General features: G+C 41.7%; 1 protein-coding gene across 7 annotated transcripts in view; it reads left to right on the plus strand.

Moving 5' to 3' along the window:
- Window positions 1-22,825, plus strand: part of Cdin1 (CDAN1 interacting nuclease 1) — a 203,704-nt gene that overhangs the window by 178,162 nt on the left and 2,717 nt on the right. Inside the window, exon 11 of one of the 7 annotated variants that reach the window (XM_074065611.1) lies at window positions 22,757-22,815. The exons of 5 other annotated variants lie outside the window; for them this stretch is intronic. In XM_074065611.1, the coding sequence (XP_073921712.1) occupies window positions 22,757-22,815 (59 nt within the window). Of the gene's footprint in view, window positions 1-22,076; window positions 22,710-22,756; window positions 22,816-22,825 lie in introns of those variants that run through there. One more of the 7 variants, XM_074065612.1, reaches the window with a different exon arrangement.

A 22,825-nucleotide genomic window follows, 5' to 3' on the forward strand; every position in this document is an offset into this window, starting at 1 on the left:
AACATAGGTTGGGATTAGGGGAGCTTTTTTTTTAATTTAATGCTACTCAAAATGGGTGTTTTTCGGTTTGTTTCAGCAAGTTCTTACATGTAGTTTTCACATTATCTAATTTTCTCCTAAAACTTCATATAAACTCATGCAGGCCAGAAATCCAATATATAAGCATTTTGTCAAAATGAGGCTGTGCCTTTCTCCCAGTTAATGGCACCTTTTTCATTTATTAAACCCCAGAGTGTTCGTTAATTTAAAAGGGTTGCAAGATGAAAACAGAACCACTTGTTGAAACAAGGCATAGACTGAGTAGCCAAACAGGGCTGGAACCTCTCAGAACCTATACGTGAGCGTAGAGCCAACAGTTGGGAAATACAAGTGGGAATTTGTAAAAGAGGTAAAAATAAGTCTCATGGGGTCACAGAAACGACGAGAAGTGAAGTATGCAAAGGGCTGGACGGGGTGCAGGCACCTTGCGCGGGCCCAGTGAACGTTGGGGAGGCCCGGCATGCGGGGGACCCAGGAGCAGCGATGCTGCCTGGGGTGCTGAGCTTGGGGAAGCAGGCGCTGAAGTCAGTTATCTTTCAGAGCGAGTGAGGGGAGCAGGAGGGAAGGGAAGGGAGGGAGAGGGAGACAGGAAGGGAGCCTATGGGCCTTGTAAAGGAGGACATATTCAAATCCCTTGCCATGCACCTAGCTTGCAGTCTGGGCAATACCAAGGTTAAAAAAAAAAACAACAATCATGGGCCTTTGTATCTTGTTTACTTCAAAATCTGCTCAAAATTTTCCTGTTGCCCTTACTATACTTGCTTTACAGCAGAGAAAAACAATCTATCTGATTGAGTTGATAAAATCCCTGCTCTTTCACACAGATTTTTTTTTTTTTGGTTGAAATTTAGTTGGGTCTTATCTTAAATAATGCATAAATGTTGAGCTATCTTCTAGTCTCCTCTCTTTCCCTTCAGCTCTTCTGGGTAAGTAAGTTTTCCCTTTCTTTCTCAATGTCTTCATGTGCTTGACATCTCCCCTCCCCTTTGCTATTTTTTCCTTCAGCACCATAAACACAATTGCTGCACCGTGGGGACTCTTTCTGGAAATAGGCAGTAGTCCCAGTAGGCACCACTTTTGAGATAACACCCCTGCTGGTCTAACGTGCCTGTGTGTGACTTTTCCCTGCCCAAGTGAAGTTGGCACATACTGTTAACGCAAGTGGTGCCTAGTTTGGGCCATGAGGAGATGGGCTCTTTCTGAGTGAACCGGAGAGTTATTTCAGATGGAAGGGTGCTGGCTGCTGTAAGTGTTTAATTTCCTTATACAGATCCACCACAGAAAGCCTCTATGGTTCTTATTTTTATGTAGTTCTAACAGTGGGGTGAATGATTAACACTTAGGCGAAATTCCAGCTGGGGACATCTCTATAGGTCAATTGCAAAGCAGCTAAAGGGTGTACTCATATACTTGGGTTCCCATCATAAGAAAAGTATAAATTCAATATTTTGCTATGAGGCCTCGAGCAGTAGTAACAACAAATTTCAATAATCTGATGCTTTTCTGGGCTCTACTGTTAACCCAAGGAAAGAGTTATGTCACACACGTGTGCTTGCCAAGCCTCAGTTGTTCCATCTGTAAAGCATATGGTCACTGCATTCTGGGAACACAGGACTTACCCATGCATGAAAGCCCAGGGTATCTGGGAGGCAGGTGCACAGGCCTCTACAAGGACACACACATTCACAGGCACACCTTAGTGCAAAGAAGAGCCACTGTACATAGCCGGAGCTGGCAACTGGCCTGCAGACTTCTTCACATCACAACCTGAAAACTTGCTCTCCAGTGACCATGGAAAAGCTGTTCCTGTTACGTTGTGCAGATAACTGATTGGAAGTTGAGCACCTCTCAGGAGTGCAAGTGTTTTTATGGAAAGAATTGGTAGTTTAGCCATAATTCTTGAACCCAAGATTTACTGTAACGTAAGTACTGGCCCTAAGTTTACTTTACCCCCCTATTTGTTAGGACTTGTTAGTTTGATACACACTACACCATAAAAACAGCCGAATCCACGCAGGTCACAGGTACCTGTGAGAACTTTCAGAATAGTGGCCAATATTTTGAAAATTCTGCCTCATTAAATTGAGATCAATAAGTTACAATAAATGTGGAGACATGTGGCCCATTGGGATATAACATAAATGTCAGACTTCCCATAGGCTTCCAAAGTGTTCCTAACAGAAAATTAAAGTGAAACAAATGGGAATACTTAGAGTAAGTTTGCATATCCTTGATACAAACTTGATTTGTATTCAGTGTTCAAGACAGCAAAGTTGAAAATGCAAATTTGGGGGGCAACTTTTTAGATAAAATCTCAGTTCTTGGTCCTCTAACTTTGTAACACTGTTGTCTTAGTTAACAGCTGCTGCAGATTGGATTGCATTCCCAATCTCTTTATAACTTTGCATTTTTGAATGCTGTACCTTTTTGTATTTAAAAAAACCTGTAATTTCTAAAGTTGTGCTAGATCTATAGTCATCTTAGTCATTTGCCCACTGTCTTACAGGGCACCTCCCCCACATCCAGTTTTATTCTCTCAGTGTTACAGTCTTTTCATTTTGTGTCCTCCGACTGGGTCTATGGACACAACTTCCCTGTGCTCGGTTGTTCTATGATCCATTCTCCATCTGGTGTGTCTCCTTCCCTCTTCTTCACCACCTAGCATCTTCTAAGAGTCACCTGTGCTCCGTGCCTCGTGTCCCCCATCTCCCTTCACCCCTTGTCCTTGGTCTGTGGCTGCTTGGACTACAACACCTCCTAGTTGACAGATGCAGCAGAGAAGCTGTGGCCCTTGTCTTGCCTGGTCGCTCTCTCTGTGACACTGATAATTGCACTCTTGACATCTATGATGTGACTCTTCCCCGAGAAGTCGTCTGTTCTGCCATTTGTTTAAGAAAGGCCATGGATTTTATTTCCTCACCAGTATATAAAGAATCACAGCAAAAGAAATGAAACACTAGGTAACATGTATAGCGTGTTTAATATTCTTATAAATAAATTCAGAAAGTGATTATATTCAGACTTTTTAATAGAATTATGCAATTTACAGTTGTAAAATTGAACAAACCAGTATGTTTTCACTTAACTGATAAGTAAAAATATTGTCCCATGTTTAAAGAGAAATGTAATAATTATAAATTTAAATAAAAAAGCATTCAGGTGAGTAGTCTGAACTCAGGCACAATTTTTTAAAAACTCTAATTAGTACATCCTAAAAGGGAAAAAAATAGAACTTTGTGATGTTTTAGGATGCCTGACAAAAAAACATTTTGTAGAATTTAAAGGTTTATATGTTGATACAAAGTGAGAAATAATTTGTCAGAAACTGATGATATCAGAATTAAAATACTGCAGTTTGTTTCAAAGCAAAACTACTGGTTGAATATGTTTTAATAATGCTTAGCAACATCAGATTTGCAGCATTCAAACAGTCTGAGTAACAGAAGTAAATTTTAAACCTCTGTAAATGAGTAAGGTACACATCAGAATACCTCGTTCTTCATTCTAATTCTATTGGAAGGAAAATCAGTGTAATGAACCTGTAGGGTAGCAGGCTTCCCATATTTCCCCAGGGTTCCTCTGCGCCCTGGATAGGAAGTCAGCACTCCTCTATCCTCACTCCACTGTCGGCAGTAAGTCTCTGGGGCTCAGTTTACCTCTCTAGAGACTTCACCCTCCCAGGGAACATGTCAGCACTTTCTAAAAAGCTTTTATAGGGTGCTGTACAACTGTAAATTGATGCTATTTTTTCATGTCTGGAAAAAGGAAAGTATACTTGGAACATAGCTGATAGTTCAACCCAAATCTTTCTTTCTGCCTTATCTAGATTGGTAAGCTCTGTTTCCACTGTCACCCAAAATACAGAGAAAGAAGAGCTGCATAGTAACCTTTACACTGCCTTAATGCCTCAACTCCCTGGGTAATTACTGACATTTAACTTTGAGAAATACAGGTACAATCGTCCAAAGAAATTGTCACCAACAACCCCCCTAACACACACACACACACACACACACACACACACACACACACACACACACACACGGAAGAGTTCCAAAATTGCATGTCATTTTCTTAAGCTAATGATGTCCAACCCTTTAAAATAAATATAAATCCTAGCTACTCAGGAGGCAGAAATCAGGAGGATCATGATTTGAGGCCAGCCTGAGCAAATAGTTCAGGTGATCCTATCTCAAAATTACCCAAAGGTTTTGGAGATGTGGCTCAAGTGGTAGAGTGCCTGCCTAGAAACGTGAGGCCGAGTTTAAACCCCAGTAGTGCTATACAAAGCAAAAAAATAAAATAAAATAAAAATAGAAACATATCCTTAGCTCACTTGGCTTATGATAAGCACTTTGAAAAAAGAAGTTAAACCCTGAAGAAATACTGACTCTTAGGTCCTCTGTGATCTGTTTTGGATTTGGAATTGTGTATTTAAAAAAAAAAAAAAGTAGTGAGACTAAACAACACAAGGACACAAAGTGAGAGCTTTTTGCTGTTGTAATGTCTCCAGCTATACATATTTTATGTAGTGAATGAGCAGCACTCATCCTGACAAAGTCTGAATAGTGCACAGTGGCTCTAAAAGGCCTTCCCTTCATTGTGCCCCACACATCAGGTTCTTCCTCGTGAAAGTCACCGCTTTTCTGTCCCCTTCTGAAACGTGCATCCTCCTCTTGGAAGGTTTGAGAGCAGCAGTGCCCACCTGAAGGCATTCCAATTAAGAAGCTTCAAATTTACATGGGAACGGTTAGCCCTCCAAAGGACAGAGCCAGTCTAGAACCTGTGTAATCTTGAGCGAGATAAAAGATTTCCTCTTCCAAGTGGCAGGTGTTATCTGCTTTGGTAAAACTAATACGTGGTCCATAAGTAAGCCTGAAGGGCCTTGTAAGTGTGTCTGAAGCTCTGGGTGATGGATCTGTGTTGGGTCTATCATGAAAATAGACAAAAGGCCCAAGAATGGCTTCCCTGTGAATATCTTGGTGCGAAATTGCCCCACTGTGGCCTTGGTGATCAACTGTGGGTGAAACAGCTTTACAAACTGAACTTTAGTCTCTGAATTCCTTAAACATCTTTCTATGAAGTTGGAATAAAATAGCACCTTGCTCTTTGGCCTCAAGCACAGACTTTGGCAAGGCCAGGACCTGCCATCAGCAGTCTTTCCTGACCCTAAATTTAAGGCCACCTTTTCCAGAGTTGCTGTGGTTCAGAAGTAAGGCTGCAAGTGCATCAGTGTTAACGTGAAAGGAAAGGAATGTGTGCAAATGTTGCCGTGAAGATTGTGATGACAAATGCAAACTAAAGGAGAAAAGTCCCAGGCCCATTGTCCCATAAAAGTATTCCAGAAAATTCCTTGATATTAAAAAAAAAATCAGTATGAAAAGCAGTAACTAATGTTTTCCAACTGTGTCAGTTGACACCACTGCATTGCTGCTTGGGGGAAAAGAAAGCTCACCAAGTAAACAAAGGCAAATGATCAATAGGAATTTCAAGCCATGCAGCCCTCCCTGTGTATGTATGACACAAGAGTCAAGCTCTAGACTGAGCCTACATAACACAGCTCTGCAGAGACACCTGGATAACTTCTCTGCCTGTTGTTCAGCTATTCAAACAAGAGTGTGTGCCGTACACACACTCTTGTAGGGCAGTGATGAAGACAAGATACCTGCCTCCAGAGAACATACCGTCTAGTGAGGGATAGGAGCCTTAAACAAACACAAACAGATGTGTGTAACATCTTTGAAACTTACTGTTTGACAATAAAAGACTAGTCATTTTGCTATTTTGTTTCCAGATCCCTTAGACCCATAAATCTTATAAACCCAAATAAAGTACATAAACCCGTATCAGTTTTATTATGCCGTATATCTATAGAAGCGTAAATATCTCCGTGAAAATCCATAGCCAAGAGGATGATCGTTTGTGCAAGGCTTTGGACACGGTGTGTGGAATCTTCTTTATTTAGTCTTCGATGGTGACTGAGTATTTGGATCCAACCAGTTGGCATCACTACTTGGTCATAGTCACCCTCCTGTTCCATCAACATGTGCTTCTTTAAGAGGTAATGATGACTCTATTTTTGCAGTGATCCTTTCTATAATAGACTTGGGTGGGGTTTTCTCTACCTTTGGTATTAAATTTTACTAGTCAGACAAGGACTTCAACAACTGCACAAAAAGTAAGGTCTTTTGTAAGAATAAGGCCCTCATGGTAACTTCAAATATCATCTTGCATTGGCCTCAGCCTGGCCTGTTAGCTCAATCCTAAAAATAAACACCTATTAATCAGCTAATGGCAACAGGGGTGGACCAGCTCTGTGACCGCAGGACCTCAGTCTAACCTCATTCAATAGCTTGTTCTGTGTCACCCAGGATGAGGGGTTCTGCAGCTAGGAATGCCTCTAAAAGAAAAGACAGTCACAAGCTTAACTAAATGTTTAAAATAACCTCTGTAACTCCTCTCCACATTGACAGATTGCTTTCAGCTCAGTAAAACCAAACCGCAGCCCCAGCCCCAACCCCAGTGGCTTTGTGGGGCCATCTCTCTGAGCCACAGAGTTTGAAAAGTAAAACTGCAGGTTCAGTCAGAGCATCCAAGAGTAGCTGTGCCTTGTCTTGCTTTTAATCAGAAAGCAATCAGAAGGGAACTCATTCCTGGAAGTCCTTGTCTTCCGAAAATTCAGCTAATGACTCTGTTACATTAAATAAAGTCTCTGTGTAACTCACTAAGGAAACTGTTCGCTGTTCACCTCATGCCCACAGACTTCCCCAAGAATACAAATCGGAGGAACCCTGTGGAGCAGGGCTGCACTGTTTATATACACATCCTTTGCCCAAGGACTCCGGAAAGTTGAACCCTCAGTATAGTGTTCCATTTGTGTTTTGAATGACAGTCTTTTTTCTGTGTGAAGTGGAAATGGGAGGGGGATTTGTTTTAATGTATACTTTTCTTTAATGTGTTTACCCCCAAATAAGTGAGCAGTAGATACTCAGGCCCTGAACAAAGTAAATATTTAGCTCATAGATACCACACAGAAACAGGGCCTGGAGTATTTGGGTTTCATGAAAGAGGATCACCCTCAGGCAAGAGGACTGCCTTGCATTCCTCCTTGCTTGAGAGGAATGCGTTTTGCACGTGGGTGGTGTCCCCCTGGCCTCAGAGCACCTTGTCCACTGCACAGGGCCCTTCTGGTCCTCATCAGCGCCATTCCCACCTCTTCTCCAACAACTGTGTCTTTTGCACACTCAACATCTTTATTGTGAGCTTAGCTGCTCTGACCCCATGCTTCGCCACCCTTTGTCTGCATGTGCATCTCCCTCCACCTGAAGCATCTTCCCTTTCTTACTCACTCAGTGACCTTGACTTCAGACCTTCACAGATGGCCTCCCTCTGCTCAGAGCCCTCCCTGACCTTTCCAGGAAGAGTTACGTGCTTCCTTCTTGGAGCTTCTGCAGGGCCTTCCTTACCACTGTCCTGCCCTTGCCCCCCTCCTTTTACACTCACTTGGAAGCTGCCTGTGCCCCTGGCTGTTGAGAGCTCCTGGAAGACAGGAACTGTGGTCCTGGCACCTGTATTGCTTCTGCAGTGCACCCTTCCTAGTTTGCACTTAGGAAAAATGGAAGCTGGCCTTGCACGCTGACATGGGCACTGTGCAGGAAGAGGTTGAACTGGGTTCCAAGCCTGTCATGTGCTTGCATGTGATCCTAAACAAGCCACTTCCCCTCTGAGAGCCTAGTTTCCTTAGCCAGAATAATGCATATTTTGAGGACCCACTGTGTTACTGTACAGTTTGTGGAAGTATTTTAAGAACTGGGAAGCCTTCTGCCCATTACTAGCTGAGGAACGGAACAAGTTTACTAAGGCTTATCCTGTCCTCTGACTCCAGCCCTGCAGTATTCTGTGCTGACACCGGATCTTTAACTATTACTTTAAAAAGAAGTGGTGGGGGGCAGGGGTAGTTCTATCCTAGCTCATATTTCTTTCCTGCAATTGTCTGAAAAACCACCTTTATTAACCTCACAGGTTTCGGGCAGCTTTAGACATTGATCCTGGACCGTGGGCTCCCTAAAGCCCCACAAAGTGACAACCATCCCCCTTCTGTCTTAAAGGCTAGCACAGTGTCCTGCAAGTTTTCTGTTTTTTCTGGCAGAGCTGTCTTGAGTGGCAGCATTGCTGTCTCCTCGATCATCTGGGCTTTGTGGGGTGTCTTTACTGTTGTTTTTTATCTCCTTTCCAGAACCTTTAAATATTAGTTAGAAGTGCTTCCTTTTACTTTTTTTTCTCTATATAAGTTATTTTTATCATGGTTAAAAACATAATATTAAATATGCCACCTGAACTACTTTGGAGTGTACAATATTAAACGTATTTACATTGTTGTACAGCAGTCAGTAGAATTTTTCATCTTGCAGAACCAAAACTCCTCCTGTTAAACACTAATTTTCCCTCCCTAGCCCTAGCCCTTGACAAGTGCCTTTCTGTTTTCTGTATCTGTGATTCTGGCCACTTTAGAGACTTTATGTGAGTGGAAATGTGAAGTACTTGTCCTTTTGTGACTGGCTTATTTCACTTGACATAATTTATGTCTTGGAGGTTGAGCTGAGTTGTAGCATATGACAGGATTCCCTCTTTTTAAATACTGAATGATATTCTATTGTTTTGTACCATGTTCTCTTTATCTGTTCATCCATCCATCAGTGGACATTTGGGTTGCTTTGTTCTTTCTCTTTTTTAAAGAAATCCATTTATTGTAGAGAACTATTAAACTTTGCAAGACCTTTCAAAATGCTAAGTACAGGAGATGTGTTTTGGATGGTATAATGAAACCTCAAGACATTATTCTGAAGTTGGTTCATAGAACCCTTCTTTATGTGACTTGGGACCTAAATGCAGAAGTAGAGGCAGTGTTTGTCATTAAGAGCAGGAGCCTGTATTTAAATAGCATTTAAAGCATTGGCATCACAGGGTTTTCTGTCTCGTCTCCTTCAAAGTAGACTCTCCTGGTGACACAAAGCTGCTCAGCTCTTATTTTCAAAGGCTGGAAGGACTGTGGAGTGGCTGTCCTGCCTCTGGCTCAAAGAGTTGTGGAAGTTCTCTCTTTAAATTCTACCACTGATTGGCATATTTTAAATGGGGCAACACTGACTAAAGACAAATTAAGGTGTCCTGAAATGACTGCTTCTCAAATTCACCTTGAGCTCTAAGACACAAATGCCATTATATCTGCTTTGCAGATGGAGAAACTAAGGAACAAATGGTTAAAAATAGAAGGTCTTCCAGCCTCCATATTTTACAGGGGAAGAAAGGGCATGTCCGATGTGGACGGGTCCTTTGGTGCATTGACACTGGACATACAGGACCTCACCTTGAGATTGAAACGGACAGGGCTGTACAGATGCGGGAAACCATTTGGCTGAGCACAGAAGACTGGGTCAGAGGTAGCCTGGCAAGGCAGAGCCCACCTGGCTTAAGTAAGGCAGTCATTTAAACTCTCCACATCTCTATTTTCTTGTTTGTAAGATGGGATCAAAAATAGTTCCTACTTCACAGATTCATTGCATGTATTAAATGAGATCACATATGTGAAATATGTAGCACAGTGCCAGGCACATAGTAAATTACATCAGTAAATGTTAGTTTCTTCATCATCAGGATTATAGACACCTGAGCACAGCTTCATAGTAATTAGTGCTAATATTACCTACCCCTAGGGCTCTGTTTTTAAATGAGATAACACACAAGAGTAGCTGGCACATGTTGGTTGTTCAGTAAATACTTCTTGCTGTTGTGATTGTGATTATGGTTGTTATAATTATCATGGTCACTGGCATTATTTTATGCAAAGTAATAATCTGTATCTTCTTCTAGTCCCAAAGATGGGGACTAAGCCAGAAAAATAAAGCTGGAGTGGAGTCAGACATGGGATACTTACAGGAGCGTTGCACTGACTAGGTACCTTATTCCAGTTGTATTTAAGAAGGAACCAAATAGAGGGCATTACTCAGAGCCCAAAAAAGAGAATGATGGACATTTTCCACCAAACAGACTCTCAGCACAACCTAAATCCATCCCAGCATGATGACCACCTACTTACTGTTAGTAGTAGCCCATCCCCTCTCACAGAGGTCTGCCCCTGTGGCCCGGCCTGTTCTGTGCACCTCACCACCCCACAGGTGCCCGGCCTGTATTCCTTCCCATTCCTCAACATAGCTTCCCTCTTCCCTCTTCCTTCGGAAACATCTCTGGCTCAGAGTTTCATTTTGTAGATCCAGCATTAAGATCTGGATCTACAAGCTATGCCTTCAAAAATATTATCAGGTTGCATCTCTACAGACAAAAGTTTTATAACTATAAAGTTGACCTTTGAAGTACATGTATTTGCATTTTCCTTTTGCTGAGTTTAGTCTGCTATTTCTGTTTTGCCATTTTATTGTATGTGGCTCTTTTGGGGAACAAGCAGGGTTTAAATACATCGAAAGCCTCACACCAGCATGAAAGAGCAGGCTGTTCTTGTTTTCTTAAAAGAGCACTATTGACAATGGTGCAAAGATCCCTTTGCAGAGTGCATATTATTGAAAAGTAAAGCCATAGACTCCCGGGCTCCTACTGAACCCAGGGGTGATACAGGCACAGCCGGGATGGTTCAACAAGTGCAAATCCATGTGTCATACACAGATACCATTCACGTTCATAGTTGGATTATCTCTACTCATCTTAAACACCTGAAGGTATTTGGAAAGTGAAGAAGCAATAAAGCAGATGAACCTGCTGTGATATAGCCAGGAACAACAGGACTTCATTTTGACTGATGTTTTTACAACCTTCTAGATACAAGCTACTGTAAAGCAAAGCCTACCTAAAGTGACTGTATGTACAGGAAGTGAAAGCCACCTGTGTGCAGCAATTGGCTCCCAAGTGCCTAGCTTTTCTTCTCAGCAGCCAACTCCCACACGCCCTTATGGCCACCACCATACTGTAATAGCACCTCTTCTGGGGACCTGGCATCCTGGAAACCACAGTAGTCTGAGAACATCCTAAAAAGCACAGGCTCCTAACACAAATCACAGCAGGATGGGAGCTCACTCTTCTCAGAAGTTACAACTTGGGCACATTTTTAAAGCTCGTTTTCTCACTTAAAAAAATGACTTACCTTCCTTATATGGCAAAGAGTTGTCAGCAAGAGGGTTTTTTTTCCTTTCCTTTTTTTTTTTTTGTTTTTTGTTTTTTGTTTTACCTAACCGCATGCTAGAACTCTCAGCTTTCTGGGGTCAGAGACACTGGTGGCATTCATTCACACATCCATATATCCACTTAACCAACATTCATTCAATGTGTGCCACTGAAATACTAGCTACCTCAGGGACCTTACATCCTACAAACATTTGATAGCTACGAGCTGGTTTATCCAAATTCCTTTCTAAGATCTGGTTTTTGTTGATTTCTTTTACCTGCCCATTTTCCTAGTGACCTACACATTTCCAGCTTCTGCTTTCTGTCTCCCTTTCCCACTTTGCCTTCATGAATCTGGAAAATTGGGAGGCTTTATCCCTTTGGGAGGGGGGTTAGTTAGCCAGAGACTTCCCCCATTGTGAAGTACTTACTGTAAATAAGAGAAAAGTTTAACTACCTTTTTAGAGCAAGGTGGAATCTGACATAGCTGAAACATTGTGTCACACTTGGTTAATGATAGATTTATAGGTGCAAACATGTATCAACCTTAATCCTTTAGTTGCTTGACTTTGCCAAGGATGAAAACCCCGATAATTTTTTTTTATTTTAAGCAGAATTTTTATGTATCCAGAACCCGTAAATCTCTTTATGCCTTGAGATAAATGTCTGACTGAACTCTGGGTTACCCTGTGATCTTTTGAGAACTGAGCCAGGGAAAAAGAAACCCCCTTCGCCCTAGTCACAACTAAAGACTACATGAAGAAAACATATTTAGGGTAAGCAATATTTGTGTAATAAAATCTTTTCTACTTCATAATGCTTTTCTGATTTCCAATATTGAGAAAGTTAAAGATGAAAAGTTCAGACGTAACTTCAAGATTTATCAGAGGAAGTCCACAGTGGACTGTGGCATGTCAGCCCAGGCTTTGCCAATCCAGTGATCACTATCCATTATGGTTGTCATATCAATTATGAATTCTCTGACATCAACCACTAAATCAGCTGAAATGATGGGTTTGCCTTTGGCATGTTTCCCTGGGGAAATAACTGAGAATATGTAATAATTCATACAGCCAGTTTTGTAAGCCCCTCCCCCCCCCCCAACTTTTGGAAGAAGGCTGGGGAATAAATTCTAGGTGGACAGATAAGATTTTCACCCAAGGAGCAGGTGAAGTATTCTCTCTTAAGCTTTCCTGTTTTCAAAGTAAATGTGACCTTGGGTACTTTGTTTCTTTCTGTGTCTCTGTTTCTCTGACTGCGGTTATTAGTGCTATCTGTTCTTCCCATCCCAGGATGGGTACTGTCCACTTGGCGCATCTGTGTTTGAAACAGAAGCCAGGGCTTGTACTTAAGCTCATCCTCTAGCTTCATCAAACAGGATCTGACCCCACCTTGCCTGTGTCCTCGGGACCTCCTAGCCCCACTTTTCATTCTTTCTACCCATAAATGGACACACTTTGGTGAAAATTTTAAAGGCCAATATATGAATAAATACAGCATAGTTGAAAACTCACCCTCTCTAGGACGACTTCTAGAATATGAGGTCAGTGTTCTAATTATTCTTTTACTATGAATCCTTTGATACTTCATTTATTCAATAAAGCATATGTTCACTGTAAATGTGAATTGATTGGTTTCTATATTATTAATTTCAGATGTGTGCAACTTACAGAGAGTAACCTTTCTTTTGTGACTTGTGCTGCCATACATGAGCTCACATATAGATTGTGAAACAGGTAAATACAGACACGCTAAGCCATGCCAAGTGGGCATCTCTCCAGGAGGACAGAGACCAAGGACAGCAGATCAAAGACAAAATAGCTTCTGCTTTTGTAGCCTATTTTTTTTTTCTCTTTTAAGGAAGGATTTGCAGTGGGGTGGAAGAACTATAAGTATAGCTTTCTAATTCTATGCTACAACGAGAAAAGTAGAAATTAAGTACTTTTGCAGGTACTTTGGAGTGGATTTGCAAATGTCCAGTTATGTAAACACTGAGGAGAGGCTCAGGTCATAGCAGTTGTGTGTTTAAACACTTATCAGTTTTCTTCTTAATAAAGAATTTTTTCCTGTGGCCTAAAGACCTGAAGTAAATAGGTATTTATGATAATTTTTTTACTTTTTAACTTTCAGAATTACAGAAAATTGTTTCAAAGAGATAAAGTGGTATTTTTAATAGCCCAGACTTATGAATTGAGTGAAAAAAATTAACTATCGTTCTTTTTCTTTAGTCATTTCAATTTACAAACATGAATCCGCCAAGCCAAAAAAAGAAGGGAAATGAACCGAGTTATCATATTTTTATGTCATTTTTTGATACTACAAAAAAAAATTTGCATTGTGCGTTAAATTGACCATGGTGCGAGAGCCTTGTGATGTCATTTTCCACGATACTGACCTACTAGTACTATGCACATATTCACACACACATGCTTTGCGCGTAAACGTGTGCAAGCATGTTTCACCTGGACGGAAGAGTTATTTTCAACTCTGTCTGGAGCTACATACAACCGTGACTAACAAGTGCACAACCAATCTACAGCACACAGATTAAAACTAAATAAACAGTGAGAGTTTATTTTGAGACAATTACAAGATGTTTTCTATTTCTCCTTCATCCTGAACTATGTGTTTAAAAAATGCAGTCTTCATAAAAACCACATGCAAGTCTTTTTGATGGTGAAACACTGAACTTCCCACAGCCACATGTCTGCACACATGTCAGAAGGTAGTGTAGACCACACAGCCTCTCAAAGAGAAAGAAAAAAACATGTATGTGTACATATACATGTGGATTCTCTGCTATTCCTTGTTATTATTTACTTATTTTCACTCCTTTTTTTTTTGAAGGATTTTCTACTTGCCTATGAATTGAAATCAAAGATTTGGTCTGGAAATAAGTATTTTAATCAATGCAAACTTGTTTTCTTTTATTGTTTGATGAACAGCCCTCATGAACTTGTGTAGACTTATCCTTCAATTGAAATGTGGCACATGAACTTGCTCCAGATTTACCCTGAAGGACCTAGAACACCCTTTTTTATGTAATCATGGTAATTCAGCTGTTGGGAAGAGAAGTGTTCGATCGCTTTCATGAGTTCCCCTTATCCTGTGTAGAGAGGCCAACTGAGTTATAGTCAGTGACTCCCGCACTTTCTCATTATATTGCCGAGAGAGCTAAAACCCACTGCATTTTAAATGTATGTGTTTTCCCATAGAGATGAAAACATAGGTGCTCCAAGTAATATCACAAACATAGGATGCAACTCTGTACAAGAGGTATTTTAGTAGCAAAAAAAAGAGAGGGAACCTTTGGGATGCTCAGAACCACCCTGTTTAAGAAGTCTGAGCCTTCTGCTCTAGAAGAATTATGTCCGGTGCATGCTCACTTGGACCCACTGCTTCCCCCGTCTTCCTCATAGCTTACTCCATCGTTTACTTTCATCTGTGTGAGCAGCTGTAACCGTGCTCCCCTCAGGTTTATGTGCACCCCGTAACCTTTGAGCCCCTTCTCATCTCTGAACTTTATGCAGTGCTTCTGTAATTCTCTCCCTAGCTTACATCCCCGAATGTCAAGGGCTGTAAGAACACTCCCCCACGTGTAAACATTTTCATCTCTTTTACCTGAATTACGTGTTGTCCTTCCTTTTTCTTTCTAAATTTGGTGACACTTAAATCAAAATGAGAAACTAGATAAACTTTCTGTGTGAAACTGTTCGCTTCATACACAGAATTATTACTCCCCATAGACAGGTGGCTCCCACCTCACGATACTGGCCTCTTGATTAGTCACCTTTCTCTTGGGCTCCTGATTTTCTATCTTTTCCAAGTGCTGTAAATATTTTTCGAAGCTGAATGACTGTTATAAACCACTGTGTAAACACAGATGTAATGAGAGACAGTATTGTACAGTTGTTGTAAGAGCAGGCCATAAAGCCAGACCGTGCGAGTTCAAGGCCTGGTTCCCTAGTGTCCCAGTTTTTTCACCTGTAAAGTGAGTAATCATCCTGCCTGCCCTACCTCCACCCCTGTGAGCTGGCAGTGAGGGCCTGAGACACTGCCTGTCCCTCAATAAGCATTCAGTAGATGTTAATTACCTCTTTGTTGTTGGTTATTGGAGTCATTATATTTTATATATTTTTATCTAGACAGCATCTTTATAGACATGACAATTGATCATGGGTCCTATGAAATCTGTGGAGACCTAAAAGATAAACTGGTTCCAGAAAACCAACTAGAAAAGTGGTTGTTGGGGCTAATTTAGTAAGTGGTACCTCACGGTATGTTTAGGCGTCTTTTAAGTTCCCGTGTCTGCCCTTCTTTCCAATACTCTCTGAAAAAGATGCCTCTAGGAAAATGTAACAGTAGAGAGTTAATAGCTCCCCCTTCTCCATAGATAAAAACACTGCCCCAGTAATTTCTGCATTACATGATAGCAAGGAAAAGGACACTTCTTGTTTCATGTCTTAGAAAGAGGAAGCAGTCCACATTTTCTGGCCATGAATCTGAGCTTTTCCGAGAGTTCTAGAAAACCTTGAACTGAAAGACACAATTTATAACTGATACTATATTCTATGAGACATTCACAATCTGGAACCCTCAGGGAGTATCTGAGGATAGCTAGATTTCTCTGGAAAACTAAGAATTTACTCACTGGAGTACCATTTTTAAAATGTTCTTGGTGACAGTCTTTAAAAATACATTACAGTTTTCACTGCCTTTTTTTAAACTGAACAAAATGTAACCGACATCTGTTTTTCCTAGAGTGCCCCCAGCATCTGTTGAGATAGACAAAGTCTGTTTGCCCCAACACCGAACAGCCACGAGTCATCACTCTTGGGGTTTTCAATGTCTCTTCCCTGGTTAGCAGCCGTTCACTTCAGCTGGCAAAATGTTCTACCTGTAGCCTGCTTCCCACACCCTATATCCACCCCTTCAAGTGTATAGTCTTAGAAACCTTATCACCAAGTTAACACAAAACCACAGAACTGGTGAAAACATGAAGAATTCTTCATTTTACATGAGCCCATCTGGGATGGTTACTGGTACATGAACTAAGGCAGGAGCCAAGAAGCCCCCTTAGTATCAAAGCACAGAGTTGCTCAATAACTGGGATTTGCCTTATTGATAATCGCCTGTAGTAGCCCTTTCCCCTATAAGCTCTGGATTCATCTGTGGCTGAATAAGCCGGTCTGTACCTACCAGGACTCTCCACACTGCATGTGTGAAGAATGCAATTTGGTTTTATGCGTTTAAACTCCAGTCTGGAGTGTTTATTGTATTAGTTATCTATTTCCATGTAACAATTGACCTAAAACTAGTGTCTTAAAATAGCACATTTATTCTACAGTCTCTGTGGTTTAGCTGTACCCAGTCTCTTGCAGGCTGTATTGGCCCTGTGTCTGGTTCTCATCTGAAGGTTCGCTTGAGGAAGGATCCACTCACTAGCTTGCTCAGTGGTTGTTGTCGGGATTCTCTCCCTCGTGAACTGCTGGTCTGAGAGTTGCCCTTCTACCAGCTGCTGACCACAGACCACCCTCATCATCACAGGGACATCTCCCACATGCACCTTGCTTCATCAAAAGGCAATAGCAAGGTGGAGGTCACAGCCTTTTGTGACCACTCACAGAAGTGACATCCCATCACCTTTGCCCTATTCTTTCTGTTAAAGCAAGTCATGGGTCCAGCCCACATTCAGGGAAGGGATTACCCAAGGACCTGAATACCAAGAGGCAGGGATTACTGAGGCCATCTTGGAAGTCTGCTTGCCACAGTGTCTCTGTAACTCAGAAAGAACCCCAGCTCTGCCATCGCTGGGGTCTTCTTTCATTCTTGCTGTTTGCACAATTCAGTTTGACACTTTTCCATACCTTTCTTTCTATGGGTAACAGTGGTGAGTCTGCACTCGGTAAAGTGAGTTCTAAATGGGCCTGTTGCTATTGCCTAATGTCTTTCCTTCCAGCTCTTCCAGCTCCTTTTTTTACTGTGAGGATGCACCATATGTGCAGGGACAGGTTAGTTACAACTTTGCTCAATATTTTCACACATCTTTAGTATGTCTGAGTGTCACCTGTATCATAGAACTTTCTCTATGTATGCTGTTCACCTGTGCACAGCACATCCAGCTATAAAAAGAAGTGCAACCAACCAGAACAAGGTCTCCCAACCCTGCCAGTTTCAAAGATCTTCTTCAAAACAAACAAAAACAATTTCTGCTGCACCCCCCCCCATGATAAGAGCTGTGCTTGTGGATTCCCTCTTCTTAGAAACTACGTAATAACTGAATGCTCTTTTGAGTCCTGTTTTATCATCAGCATTTTAAAAATAAGACAAGATAGATATTTTCCCCCATGAGGATAGTGCTTGGCATGCATAACAATCTCTTGTGATCTTTTCAGAACCCCTCAAGGATCCTGGCCCAAGGTTGAGAACCTCTGGATATATCTCAGGGCAGAGGTCAAGAGGTCAAGAGCTCAAATCCTCACAGGGGCCACAAGGAGACATAAATGAGCAAGGCAGACAGGACATAATGAAAGTGCTGGCCTCCATTTCTTTCTTGAAATATGAAACCCTCCAAGGTTACCTTGTGCTTTCCCATGTCTGACAGAGATGTGACTAAGGAAAAATAGGTCTCTGCCTCTATAAATGAGAAAATCCGCAGTTCAACATGACGACAACAAGTGCCTAGCACTGACCTCAATTCAGGGAGTCGCAGAGAGTGGTGAAGGCCACAGCAGACCCAAGGACATCCATTGTGTTTGTTAACTCAGCTCCAGCTGCTGTACCCAGTTCAGTTAGTTTCTCAACAGAAGCAGAATATGCAGGGTTTTGTCTAAAAACTTCTAATTGGTATATGTTGGCTCAGTTTTTTAATTAATGAAAGCCAGGCCTTGATGTAGTAAATCAGTCGTAAAGAGGTTATTTTCCAAGGCCATGCTCCATGTTTTCAGAAATTTCACAAACTTTATTCATGTTGAATCAAAATCCGATTCTCAGCTACTTTGAACTCTGCCTTAAGTCTACCCTGAAGAATGACAGCCTGAGTCAAGCCACTCCGCACCAAGGATGCTCTCAAAATGGGGTGACAAGGAGAGCACGCTGCTACCTTGAGTGTTCGCTTCCAGGTTAGACACTATTCTAACATTCCTCAAATATCCTCGAGTTCTTTCCTGAGTTGGTTTTCAACAGGATAGATTCCCCTTCACATATGCACCAGAATCCGCCCAAACACCCTAGGGGTTGTCTACGCAGCACAGAGGCACTTCCTCTTCTGTTACGGAAGTCTGGTTCACTCTGTTGAATCAGCTGGTCACTTCATCACTAGTACAATCACAGCCCACCTGGGTTCCAAGACTGGTGCTTGCTGTGACTTTAGGTACCTACTAAATTACTTTGTGCCTCAGTTTTTTCATTTGAAGAACAGGGGCAATAATTGAGCCTACCTCATGGGGTTAGCATAAGAATTAAGCAGCCTTGCAGACAGAAAGTGCTCAGAAATGTATCAGACACATAGTAAACACTAGGAAGGTATTAATACAGGGTGAGTATCCCTTATCCAAAAATGCTTGGAACTAGAAGTGTTTCAGATCTGGGATTCTTAAGGAATTTGGAATATTTGTATATGCAAATGAGGTGAGACTCAAATCTGAACACGAAATTCATTTATGTTTCATATGCACATTGGCTGAAGGTAATTTTACACGAGACCATTGGTATCCACAGGCATATGGTTCCAAGGAGACACTGTTGAGGAAATCCTGTCAATGATCAGGATGCATAGAGTTCAGGATGCTTCATTCACTTTTCCTGCAGCGCCACCCAACTTCCACTAGACCTGCCACCTTGCCACAAATCTCCAGTTTTCACTTTATTACTTCAAATAGGTGCATTCACTTTTGCCTTGCTTTTTGGGCACCATTTGCTTTTGGGGAGGCAGATTTTCACAAAATTGAAGGCAGGGAAACACTTAGCAGATCACACAACTATTTAAACACAATGGATGATAACATGGGACTGACTGAGAGCTCCAGCATCAGCTGAGCTGCGGGATGCACACACACGAATTTTACATTTTTCTTTTTGAGATGTCTTGATATTTTTTAGTTATTGATTTATTTTTTGACCACACTTGGTCAAAGTCACATGTCATAAGTAAGTCCATGAAGGAAGCAGGCTTACTGCTATGCCATTATTTGTCAGTATGCCTGTAGTTTGACCATAATGCATCACATAAAGTAAGGTGTGAAATTCTCCACTGTAGCGAAATAAAAAAGGTTTTACTCAAAAGGTCAGGGCTTAGAACTGTCGTGTTTTGGAGCACCTCAGATTCCAGATTTTCAGGATGTTCAGCTGGCGCATACCATTGTTGCATCTATTACGATTATTATCACTGTGATCTGTAAGTATGTCATTAGGGTGCTCATCCCAGTGATTAATAAAAATGGTCTAGAACTCCTAGACCAGCTCTGTGTCAATAAAGAACATAAAACTCTCTGATCCTGTCATTTTTGTCCCCCTATTGTCCATCTTGTCCTTGGGGGGTATCTGCCATGTATGAGGCATAGTTGTGCTGGGTAGGCAGGACATGAATAGAAATAAAATGTGGTATTTGCCCTCCCCAGAGTCCTAGAATAAGACAGGTGCCAGAACAGACGATAATCCGCCAGAGACAGGTATGCACAAAGCCACAAAAATCACCCAGCATTAGTTCCACAATCTCCTATTGAATTTCTCTAAATACCCTACAATGGAAGGAAACCAGAGAAACACATTTGTAAGGTTGTCAGTATTTATGAATAACTTCATCTTTCATGCCTTCAAGGTCTGTCATGGCACTTGACTTTCACCTTCCATATTTTTTTTTAAGATATTATTTGTTTTACCAATCTGGTGGTGTTTTTTTTCTTTTGTAAGCAAAAATACTTGTTCCAAAGACACTCGCATTCTAGTTTCTGTTCCCCAAGAGACTAAAATTTATTGGGGAGTCTTTAATATTATTACTTGACCATGAGCATAGCAACCTTGAAATGAGAGTCAATCTTGAAAAGTGTTTATAGCATCTTTCAGCTGTTCATACCCATCCCCTACTGAGCATCTGTGGGCTGGTCAGCAGGGCTCCATTGCCAGGAGCAGAGAACTCCTCTGCTTCTCACATTCCTTCAGACCCAGGGAGTCCATTTTCTTTTAAATGCTCTTAATAGAGTCTGTTTGGTTCTTATTTGGTCACAAAGATTGTGTTTGTCTTCCCAGTGATCTTATTCTTGTCCAGTTGTGCCACAGTAAGTGAGAACAGTGTTCAAAACAGTGAAATTGCTCAAGCCTCAAGCATGCATTTGACCTATGTGAAAACTTTCTGGAATCCTTTTTTCTCCCTGTCTTGCACCTTTTCAGAATGAAATACTACAGTTTGGGGTTGTTTGGTCTTTTGAATTATCAACCAAAACTTTCCTTTCTGTTAGATCTGACAACCAAGGAATTGACTCTATTAAACTTGCTTCATGTGGTCATCCTCTTCACTGAGGGGCTATCTTGCCCGCTCAGATAATCTCTGGATCCTGAGCTGGCGAGAAAGCTCAGAGATGCATGAGAGTAGAAATTGGGAATAAAGCCAGATCCTATTCTACTAAATGTCCAAATGTGTCACCCTCCAAAGACCCTATTATTTGTGTCACCCAAAGACTTCATCATTTGAAAGCCTATCAGTCTCTACTTACAAAGGGAAGTTGTGTTTCCTCATTTTTAATTAATTAAACATCATCAACCAAAGGTTTTGGGCTCCATGGGAGAGCTGATATCACCAACTGGCATAAGAAACCATAAAGGCATAGCTACATGGTAAACTCCTGCTGAAAATGAACATTTTCATAGGTCTGCATCGCTACATTCAGGGAATCCTGGTTCTCAACCTGTGTTCAGGTTCACGGTCTTGCAAAACCTATGTGAGCTGGCAGATTTCATCCATTGCCTCACAAGTGAAACAAGTCCATTTCCATGAGCATCAAGGTGTCCCCAGACTGGCTGTCCACCTAGGAAATCCCATTTTTGTAAAGAGCTGTCATGCCTCGTGTCCTTTGGCTTATGATTCTGTTCAGGGAAAGTGTGAGCTGCTGTCCTCTCAGTGCTAGTGATATATGTTTTTGTTTTATTGAATCTTTAAAATACTGGGCTTGTTTTTTATGACCTCCCATATATCCTTTTGTTCTTCTCCATGACTTGTTAGATCACATTTTTTTGCTCCCTTTGTAAAAATATTAGTGCCTTTCTAAAGAACATTGTGGTCTCCAACATGGTTGTGTAATAAAATGGAGGAAGGTGTTGAGCTTACTGTTGGATTTGTGGAGACTGTGACAGGTACATCACTAATGGGAAGGTTTGAGCCATGGTCTGCAGAACCTCCCAGTCTTCTGGCTGTGACTAGACCTGTCTTGAGAGCTCTGAGATCATTTAGCACACATCCCAGAGCTCTTTAGGAAATAAAGGTACCAAATGATTTTGTGTTCTCATTACAGACAATTGTTTGTGATTAAAAGTTACGAAGAGGGGGTGAGAGGTGTGACTTAGTAGTTGAGCACTTGCCTTGTATATGTGAGGCCCTGGGTTCAATCCCCAGCACTGAAAAAGGAAAGGTTGTAAGGAACCCTTTATTAAACAAAAGCAAGTTCTTGTCTAGCTATGAGCTCGTGTGCGTTCAAGACCTGGGCTCACACCCTGTGCATAGATGGCTTAATTCTTCTGACTCAGAGGACTAGAAGAGCCTCTGCAGCCAGTCCCCAGTTCAGGTGACTCCTGGCTTCGCTGTGGACCCAGTTTCTGCACCCCTGCACCACCAGCATCTGATGAGTACCATCTCGTGGTTCTGTCCCCTCACACAGGACTGAATGCAACCTGGCCACCCACTGATGTGACTACCCAAATAAACCAGTTCATGACATCCAGCTGAACCTGTTCCTGTTCATGCAGTGCCTCACAGCCCATCCCGTACTGTTGGTTCTGGCAAGTTCACTACAGAGTGTAATAAACCATAGAAGGAAGAGGCTTTTGGCCTAGCCTGTAATGTTAGCATACAGAAAGCAGGTCTGTTTTTAGACATCCTTTTACTAACCCAACATTCATAATTTATGATTTTGCTGTAAAATTCCTGCAACACTACACCAAAAGTAGTGCTGCCCTTAAGAACTCTCGGTAGGAAAAACGTGAAAGTGATGTGCAGAACGTGGTTCTGCACACCGTGATTGATAGCGATTTCATCTTTGTGAACACAGCCAAAGGTCTCAACTTCCTGATGGGCGAAGGACTCTGGAGACCACTTCCTGAGTCTGCCCGGCGGGGACTAGCCCTGCTGACAAAACTGGAGACAGTCCTGAGGTGCAGCTCAGAAACACTGCGACACTAAGCTCCCCTCTGTCTTTGCTTTGTCACAGGTCCACATGGCTTTATTCCTCATTTCTTTGAGAACCTACAACCACATCTCATGCTGTCTCTGCACTTAGGTTGTAACGTATGTAGAAGGTCTGTTTAAGGAATCCCACTTACAGATTTTTTTTTTTTTAAGATTGGAAAGTACTCTGGCCCTGCTCATGTGTGAATGGAACATTATAGCCAGAGAAGACTGTAAGCTTTT

This window comes from Castor canadensis, chromosome 2, assembly GCF_047511655.1.
Source record: "Castor canadensis chromosome 2, mCasCan1.hap1v2, whole genome shotgun sequence".
Classification (NCBI taxonomy): Eukaryota; Metazoa; Chordata; class Mammalia; order Rodentia; family Castoridae; genus Castor; species Castor canadensis.